This window comes from Oncorhynchus gorbuscha, linkage group LG22 (genome assembly GCF_021184085.1).
Source record: "Oncorhynchus gorbuscha isolate QuinsamMale2020 ecotype Even-year linkage group LG22, OgorEven_v1.0, whole genome shotgun sequence".
NCBI classification, from domain to species: Eukaryota; Metazoa; Chordata; class Actinopteri; order Salmoniformes; family Salmonidae; genus Oncorhynchus; species Oncorhynchus gorbuscha.
The window spans coordinates 7554210-7564090 of NC_060194.1; the positions used below are offsets into that span (position 1 = coordinate 7554210).

General features: G+C 42.7%; 1 protein-coding gene across 1 annotated transcript; it reads right to left on the bottom strand.

The window, feature by feature from the left end:
- Positions 1-1503: 1503 nt before the first annotated feature.
- Positions 1504-8069, bottom strand: LOC124010137 (regulator of G-protein signaling 21-like). Its single transcript, XM_046322503.1, has 5 exons — positions 7812-8069; positions 6216-6305; positions 4976-5037; positions 4227-4393; positions 1504-2109 (listed from the first exon to the last, which is right to left on the bottom strand). The coding sequence occupies exons 1-5, from the start codon at positions 7931-7933 to the stop codon at positions 1849-1851; spliced, it is 702 nt and encodes a 233-aa protein (XP_046178459.1). The 5' UTR covers positions 7934-8069; the 3' UTR covers positions 1504-1848.
- Positions 8070-9881: the final 1812 nt, after the last annotated feature.

The following is a 9881-nucleotide window of genomic DNA, read 5'->3' on the forward strand; positions in this document are numbered from 1 at the left end:
TCCTCCAGCCCAGGATATTATGTGCTTCCCAAACAAAACCAAGAATGGAAATCTCACTCAAGTGATGGAAAACACCACTGCGATCCCGATTTGCATGCTCGTGGATGAAATTTGATTTTCAAAAGAGGTGCTTGTCTCGCATGTGCACAGTGCTGAGAAGTGTTGCAATTGGTGCACTGCAGACTCTAAAACACTGTCTATTGCTGGTGTGGTTGCTATACATCCCAAAACTACAAAGTTGGTGGATTCTTATTCAAGTTAACCCAGAGGAGTTTATTATGAAAGCATTCCTACCCACACACAAAACATAAATAAAACACTTTTTCCCCCTATTAGTTGTTTCCCTTATTCCCTTAGCTGCCATGTAGACATTGTATTGTGGCATGTTTATTAATATGTACAGGTTTCATACACACATTAATTAATTCCTCTTCCAACACCATGTCATCTAGCTGTCATGGCTAGGGCCAGGAGTTTTCCATAGTAACATAGTAACAAGGCCCAATCATTTTTTTCTGGCTACTTGATTTGACCAGGAAGTACTCTTGGCCCACACTGGGTTAGGGTGCTTCCTCTGGTAACCCACAGTGAGGCGCTGTGTATCCTCGATCAGCACCTTCAGCAGCCTACAAAAAAACAAGTATATTTTCCCCATGTGCTGCAACAATGCCTGCCCACCTGTGTGAAATAAATATAAATATTTTATTTTTAAAAAGGCAAGGCAAGGATTTGAATCCCACAGTGTACATAGTCCTCCACTACTAACACTTTTTGTCTCCACTGTAAGTAAGTTCATTTCTAGGGCATCGGTTTGAATCAATGAGGGGTAAGGAAACATCAGCCCACGTTAGCATTCCTGAATTAAATGAATGTAAATTGAAGCTAAATGCTAAATGCTTTATCGCGTTTGTTTTTGTTGCCTGCCTGGCATATGTATTTATGAGGGTTGTTTCGTCGCGAAGTCTTAAGGCAAGTCAAGTGTGGCGCCTCGTGATTTCTCTATCCGAAAGATTTGGCATTGCTGTGAACTGTCTTGGAATTTCAACTACTACTAATACGTGATTTTTTTTATGTCCAGGCAATGTGTAGTTAACAAAAAAATATATATTTTTATATATATCCCACCATACTCCCATGGTGAAGATGCCATGAAGCCAATACTGTCCGTCATTTAACTCTTAGTGGGTAGGAAACAATCTAATCACTTTGCTGTAATGAATTCGACACCGCCAAGATAAATTCAGTGGGATCGTTGGCAGCTTGGAATGATTACATATTTTTCTTTGTAAGGAATACCGTGTGCATACTAATGACGTGAATATTTCTAATCGTAGAGTGGTTACTCACTTGCTCAGTGAGGTCTATACATTTTGTTTTGTGATTCGGCAGCGGGTTCCTTCCAAATACTTCTAGCGCACCTTCTGATTGTGTAATGCACTAACGTCATAGTCGCTATTTGTCATGTTTTTTGTTTGTCTCTTTTGACATAATTGAACCGTTAGAAACGTTAGAAAAAGCTTTAATAGTACATCGTTTAATTACTCTCCAGACTATATATACAATTTACAACTAAAAGCTAACATAACAGATTATTATCATAAATTATTGAATTAATACAAGCAGTGGCAAGACATTTAACGGTAATCAAGATTAATATTAGTATTCGAACACAGTATTCTGTGTCTGGATGGGGAACACTTTAACTGATAGCTGTAAAGTCAAATCTCTTCAGAAAGTCTCATTAAAAAACACACCAACGAGTCACACAGCGAGTCAGATACAGGCATTGCACTGCAAGAGAAATCAGAAGGGTGTGTGTGTGTTTTGTGCTACTCTCAGTTTAAGATTCTACAACCAGGCAGAGGAGTCGCCCGTGGCCTCCCCTCGCGGCTCATTGAAAACGCAGGACCGTGACCTCCGGCGGAACATGGTGGTCCCGGGGCCTTTTCTCTTGGTGAGGCGAAGGTAGATTTCGGAAGTGAGGAACCTCGGGTAGCAGTCTTTTTTCATCAGGCTGTAGACTTTGCTCTGTGCCGCATCGAAGCAGGTATTCGTCGGCGTGGTGATGGTCTTCTGGATGGCCACCTTTGTTGCGTAGTCGATGTTGACCTAAAAGTAAAGTGACACTATTCTGTTAAGTGGCTCAATCCCAAATCAAACCTTAGATATGGTAATATGATACTAGTTCCTCCTTCCCAATTGATTGTTTTCAAATGAAAAGCAATACTCATTCCAACTGGTGCTTGTGCAAAGCACATCTTCCCGTTGATTTTGCGATCACTCAAACATCTGTTATGTCCGCTCAAACAAATTCCAGTTCCCTTCAAAATGTCATTAAAAAAATTTGCATCTACACTATATATACAAAAGTATGCGGACACCGCTTCAAAATAGTGGATTCGGCTATTTCAGCCAGACCCGTTGCTGACAGGTGTATAAATCGAGCACACAGTCATGCAATCTCCATAGACAAACATTGACAGTAGAATGGCCTTACTGAAGAGCTCAGTGACTTTCAACGTGGCACCGTCATAGGATGCCACCTTTCCAACAAGTCAGGTGAATGCACCAATTTGTAAGTCGCTCTGGATAAGAGCGTCTGCTAAATGACTTAAATGTAAATGTAAATGTAAGTCAAATTTCTGCCCTGTTAGAGCTGCCCGGGTCAAATTTAAGTGCTGTTATTGTGAAGTGGAAACATATAGGAGCAACAATGGCTCAGCCGTGAAGTGGTAGGCCACACAAGCTCACAGAACGGGACCGCCAAGTGCTGAAGCACATAACGCGTAAAAATAGTTTGTCCTCAGTTGCAACACTCACTACAGAGGTCCAAACTGCCTCTGGAAGCAATGTCAGCACAATAACTGTTTTGTCGGGAGCTTCATGAATCGGGGTTCCAAGGCCGAGCAGCTGCACACAAGCCTAAGATCATCTTGCGCAATGCCAAGCGGTGGCTGGAGTGGTGTAAAACTTGCCGCTAATGGACTCTGAAGCACTGGAAACGCGTTCTCTGGAGTGATGAATCACGCTTCACCATCTGGCAGTCTGACGGAGAAATCTGGGTTTGGAACGCTACCTGCCGAATGCATAGTGCCAACTGTAAAGTTTGGTGGAGGGGGAATAATGGGCTGGGGCAAATGCAAACAACAAATGCATCCAATAAGTTTGTAGAGTCACAAGCTTGATGTAATCATTGTGTGCTAGGAGAATGGGACCAAATACTAAACCTTTGACTACTTTAATGCAGATATAAGTGAATTTGTCCTATTGCCAGTCACTGTAGTCTCCGCCTAATGTTGAATATGCAAGAGTATTTGACAAAAACAATCAAGAATTTGAGTGAAATCCATGGTGAAAGCTACTGGAGATTGTGAAATTGTGAGGGGGCGGTACCTTAGAGAGATGCTGGTTGGAAATAGAGTAATTTCATGCAAATATATTAAATTATGCACATGGTTATATGGAAATTAGATGTTATTTTAGCTATACACCCAATCCTTTCTATTGGCAAGTGTGACTTGTTTAAGATCAGTGGGAGAGGGGTAAATGTACTCTAAACAGCTACAGTTCATGACTGGCCCAAGACACCTTGAGACATTCTTCCTAGTTTATGTTACGCAGAGCCCTCCATGTAAATGCACTTCTGTGACACAATACATGTCCCTGTACTTGGTTTGGAAGTCATGCTCACGTATTCTTCAACTGAGCTTAGAAGACACTAACCTCTTCATCTCAAACTGAAAGAGTCTGGGTAATTATTCCACTGACTCGGTTGCTGCTCGTCGCAGAGAAGGAAAACCACACGGTCACAATCTGTCTTCATCCAATGGTGCCTGAGTTTGTAACGCTTCTAAACCACACGCTTCTGTAATGGTCATATCTGTCTTACTAGGGGTATAGAGCATCTTCTTAACCACAGGTTTATCATGCACTCGGGGCTTTGTTTATGCCTCACACTCATTGTAACCTCTCTGCATAATTCCATTTTCATCTCGTCTCCTTTTGAATTAGATCAAGACCATAGAAGAGCAACAAAAATGAGATTTGATCTTTCTGTGAATGCTTGACCAACTAGCAGCTTTAGGGAAGTCCCATTGATGTGACCCCACAGTTTCCCCAAATGCCATTAATAGGGCCCACATGGTCAGGGAAACATCTAGACCCTATACAGCTTACAAAGCTCCAGCAAGGCCTATTTAGTTTCGTTTCTCAAGCACCATATATACCTCCTTTGGGGCATCGGCTTCAATAAAGACAGCATACATCTGCTTGGCTTTGGTGATGAGCCTGGAATCCGAGTCGATGGTCTTGTATTCCTCACAGGCCAACCAGAACTCAATGTTCTCCTCACTGAACTCTGTTCTGAGGAACTGAGAAAACGTATCCACTCCATCTACTCGGGGGAGAAGAACATACTCTTTAATGATCCATTGGATTTATTGGATTTATTGGATTCAATCGTGAGGCTTATATGGATAAAAAACAACATGTACTGCTCCAGAATAATGGCGACAAAAGGGATCTGCACTGTGCCCACTGATACTATAGATGAGTTACTTCGTAACTTACACTTGATTTGAATTTCAGACGGCATTAATTGAGATTTGGCTGATTTTGGTTAATTCCGATTCAAAATAGAAATGGTCAAGCTCTGTAGATTCCCAACCTGCTCTCAATGGAAAGTGGGAAAGATAATATTGAACATTCAACCACTGATCTCAATGACTCATAGAGCGAGCCCTGCAAAATCATTCACAGCTGTAATGAAACACTCTTTCAATAGACATATCAGGAAGTTAGACAGGTATGATAGTCTTACCTATAACACTAAAAATATAGCAGTGAAACTCCATTGTTCTCTCCTCTAACCTTTAATTTCCCTAAAGACACTGTGGCTTCCCATTAAAGTTGTGCCTTGCCCAAAAATAGACTCGCAATTTGTGACTAAATCAGACATCGCCGGTTTCAATCTAACCTGAATGTCTGAGCAGCTCTTCAAAGGTGCTACTCCAACTCAAAGCTGCCTCCGGTGAGATGCTGCGGGGGAAAAAAGAGTCAGAGATTTATTATCCATTTAAGTCCTTTGCTAATGATGTGTTTATTTGTTTATATGTCTTTCTGTGCCTGTTGAACGCTGATGGTGGGCTACAGTATGTCTAGCTTCTGTTGTTTCCCAGTGGTATTTTGATTGAGGAAAATGAACTGTATAGTCCATGAATTTAAAGGGGTATTTCAGCTAAATTACATGAGATATTTGTTTCCTTGTAGTAGTCTATGGGCTGGGCAATGCTGCTTAGGACTTATGGCAACAACGATCTAAATGTAATTGCGCTGAACTATCCCATTAAAGGCCCGCACAGACTATAAGAGTTTCGCCGTCTCATATGCCACCCAGACAAAATGTACACATCGTGGGCAAACTCTTAGGTCGTAAAACGATTGTCGGACATCTCACTGTGACAGGGTCTTGGGTTTGCCCATTTAAGTACGACTGTGTGCGGTCACAGTCTCCAACAATGTTCTGGCAGTGTCAACAATGTTGAGCCTTTTGTCGTGCAGTGTGGCATGCATTTATTTATTCAAAATTCGAATTCACACATCGGATAATGAAAACTTGGCGCAAGTAATGGCCTGTGTGTAGTTACAAATAACATAGACACACATCGGCTGTCAACATGTCAACGCTTGTATTGTGTAACCGGCAATGACTATGCTGGGGGACGCATATCCCATTGGAGCTATGGGCCTAATATTCAGTGTTTAGCGTTTCCGTGTTGTGATGTTCCTCTTCCATTTGAGAGTTGAGCTCCTCATGACGAGGAGCGCACGCTCACAGAGGTAGGAGGAGCACTGTCTGTCAGTCGTCAGCTTGTTGTTGTTCTCTCTTGTTGTTGTTCTCTCGATGCCGTGCTTGATACGTCCAGTTGACGTAGCCCAGCCCGGCTGACCTAGCCTCGCAAGCCAATTGCAGAATGGGACGACAGAACTGAAGCAAATCATACAATCTGGCCAAGTTGATGTAAATTAGGTCACACCGCACAGGGTGACGTGTAATAATCGTAAAAGACTGAATCCGACATACAGTGTGGAAAGCCCTTGAGATTGAAAATGCTCTTCAATACAAATTGCGTAACTGGGGCAATTACACATGTTATGTTATTCTGCAGGGCAATCTCTTTCCATTGCTTTGCCTCTACACTTGGCTGACGCCTTACTTGGTGGTGGTCTTCTTTTCTGGACTGATGTTTTCATGGGAGCCTGACTTGGTCAGCAGAAGGCTCAGTTGGCACCTCTTGTCTTTCAATCTGCAACCAGAGTTAATGGAACACTTTACACAATGATTACATTTCGGTTTACTATACAGCAGTTTAATCATAATGAATGAAATCACTAGCCTGGCCCCAGACCTGTTTGTGCTGTCTTGCCAACTCCTATGGTCATTATTATGCTAAACATTGTTTCAGTCGGCAAGACAGCACAAACATATCTGGGAACCAGGCTACAAAATCACAACAACAGAGTAATAAACCGGCCATTGTTTACTCAAGCCGATCACATGATAACTGAAATAAATAGGACCTCTTCTTTCTTTCCACCTGGGCCACATGACGTAAAGGTCAACAGAGCAAGCAGTGTTTCACTAAAGGCAGCAGTGGCATCTCATGGGGCGGACAGTGCCCTTGAGAATGCTAGCAAAGTGAGACGGTGTGGGGCGGACAGTGCCCTTGAGAATGCTAGCAAAGTGAGACGGTGTGGGGCGGACAGTGCCCTTGAGAATGCTAGCAAAGTGAGACGGTGTGGGGCGGACAGTGCCCTTGAGAATGCTAGCAAAGTGAGACGGTGTGGGGCGGACAGTGCCCTTGAGAATGCTAGCAAAGTGAGACGGTGTCAGCGTGCTAACCATCATTCTGAAACTAGGAAACAACCACACGTATGCCCTGTAGACACAGAACAAAGGCAAACCAAGGGGAAATGTACTTCTGCACCCCTTCTCAACGAACCAGTATCTGCAACACATTCAAGGGGATTTGCATGGACAGGAATTCACACCGACGGACACTGAAACTGTGTTGCAAATCATTCAGAAGTTGCATTTCCCGTCTCCTCTCTACCTCCTGTCGAGGTTGTATTGTTCAACTTTGTATCGTTAAATGATGGATTGTCACGAGGAACACATGTTTTACCATGTCACAATTCATCCCCATCACATAATTTAATTTAATTTGCCTCACAGTTCTACATCAAAAGTATCAACAAACCCAGACAGCCCCAAATGACTTCACACTGTCAAACAAACGACGCCGTGGCACTTTAACAACTACTCTGCGTCTCCTCTTGTCTCGTTGAGAACTCGGAGATGCAAAATAAATGAACCAAGGTACAGAACTCACGGTTGTTAGTGCCAGGGTGTCACCTTAACGAATGAACATTTATTTTCTGATCTCCTGCTATTGAGAGAATGGCAATGGCTCTCAGATGCACATTTGCCCTCTCACTCTGTAGAGACAAGTCAAGCGTGGTGCCATGGTAGACCCCCTTACATTATGAAGGCAACACCAACACTTAATGAGTGGAAGAGTTGTGGAGGAGAAAGTCACACTATAAGAGAAGATATTCATACTGGCGATAAGGTTTTCTCTGTCTGTCTCCCATTGCTGTTGTGCAATGCAAATAAGGGAAGTGGCATTCTTACAAGATGTAATGAAACAAGGTCTTAAAAGCTTCACAGAATTGTTCAAATACACCAAAACAAATCGAATTCTGCTTTCAAATAAAAAAGGATAGGAAGATTTCAAGTTCAAAAAACCTACCTGGAATTACTATCTTTCATTCTCGGTGCCTTCAAGTCCTTAGGACCAAGCATTTTGAAATATGCTTCCTCCTTTGGGGCCAAAAAGTTGAATTGAGGAAATAGAAAAACAAATGTCTCCATGCTAGCTTCCTTCTAACTTTAGCATTTGTGAAGGCAGACCACGAGCAGCTCTTAGTGTTCGTTTAACCCCATCGTTTGTACCACATCTCTTTTTAAAGCTTCGCATAGCTAAAATATTTCCCCTGTACCTTTCACACTGCTTCCTGACCTAGGTGAACTACTGAGTTTACCGCAGCATCAGTGATAAAGAAAACCCCCTCATGCTCAACATCCTGCTTTAAAACTATTAACTATGAACTTCAAAGAAAACAATAACTTCCTATTACCAGACAAATAGTAGATTTACATTAGTAATACTGTACAAACCTGGATTAGGCCTACACTATGACTCCATCAAGCATTAAGTGAGATTGATATGCAAAACTACTGTTGCAAATATTCGGATCAAAGGTATATTGAAACACTTTCAACATGTATTGAACCTGTATTGAATCACTTTGAACCTGTATTAATAGTGTATTGAACCTGTTCAAACCCGCGCTTTGAATGCAGCAGGTAGCCTAGTGGTTAGAGGGTTGGGCCAGTAACCGAAGGTCATTGATTTGAAAACCCGTTCCGATAAAGTGAAAAATCTGCCGATGTGCCCTTGAGCAAGGCACTTAACCCTCATTTGCTCCAGGGGCGCCGTACTACTATGGCTGACCCTGTAAAATGACACATTTCACTAAACATATCTGGTGTATCTGACAATAAAAATATATATATCTATACACTGAGTGTACAAAACATTAGGAACACCTGCTCTTTCCATGACAGACTGACCAGGTGAATCCAGGTGATCCCTTATTGATGTCACTTGTTAAATCCACTTCAATCAGTGTAGATGAAGGGGAGGTGACAGGCTAACCTTTTACTGCAATGTGCTAAATCAGGGGCAATGTGCTAAATCAGGGGCAATGTGCTAAATCAGGGTCACACAAAGTGGTTCTTGGTAGTCTTAAACAAATCTACTTTGAGACAAAAGTATACACCTCACACACATGGTTATGGGCTTAAACATTCCACCCATGACGCCACTAAAGGGTGCCTTGATTTGACTGCAGGAAAGAACTACAGAAGGATTTTTAAGCCTTGAGACAATTTAGACATGGATAGTGTATGTGTGCCATTCAGAGGGTGAATGGGCAAGACAAAATGTAAGTGCCTTTGAACGGTGAATGGTAGCAGGTGCCAGGCGCACCAGTTTGAGTGTGTCAACTGCAATGCTGCTGGGTTTTTCCCCCCTTAAATAGTTTTCCGTATCTATCAAGAATGGTCCACCCCCCCCCCCCCCCCCCAAAGGACATCCAGCCAACTTAACACAACTGTGGGCCTAGCATACCTGTAGAATGCTTTGACCTGAGGCTGTTCTGAGGGCAAAAGGGGATGCAACTCAATTTTAGGCCTGTGTTCCTAATGTTTGTACACTCAGTGTTTATGCTGTATACAGTGTATTGTGTGACTTGACCGGGTATCAAAACATAAAGCGCTGTCAAGTATTATGATAAATCTCAGATAATGATCTAACAGTGATCGATGGTGCTGCTGCGATTACGTTGTTGCCTTCTACAGGTGTCCTATCAGGCCGTGTGTCTGCAAACTATTAAAAATGAACAGTGTTACATCATAACAGCCAGCACACAATTGACACACCCAATTAGCATTCTCCTCAAAGAGGTTTAAACACTCCACGAGCGAAACATCATCCCCTCATTCAGATAATACGAGGGGTGGTGGTTTTGCAACTTATCGGCAAGATGTCGTCTCAAAGTGCAAGGCGCTGTCGTTCCCGATGACAGAGTAATGCTGTGATTCCGCCGCGCTATCGGCAGCCAGCCAGTGAAGAGATAGAGTGGAATGAATAGTAAAATGGGTTTGCATAAAGGCTGGGTACGGAGGCCTGGCGGTTTCCAGGGCATCAGTGGTTTAATAGAGATAGACAAACCCACTGTGACACGGCGGAGAGCAA

Coding starts and splice junctions, on each gene's coding strand:
- LOC124010137 (XM_046322503.1), bottom strand. CDS start 7,933: ATGGAGACATTTGTTTTTCTATTTCCTCAATTCAACTTTTTGGCCCCA. Junction 6,306..7,811: donor ATGAAAGATAGTAATTCCAG/GTAGGTTTTTTG, acceptor CTCTGGTTGCAG/ATTGAAAGACAAGAGGTGCC. Junction 4,394..4,975: donor AGAGCTGCTCAGACATTCAG/GTTAGATTGAAA, acceptor TCCCCCGAGTAG/ATGGAGTGGATACGTTTTCT.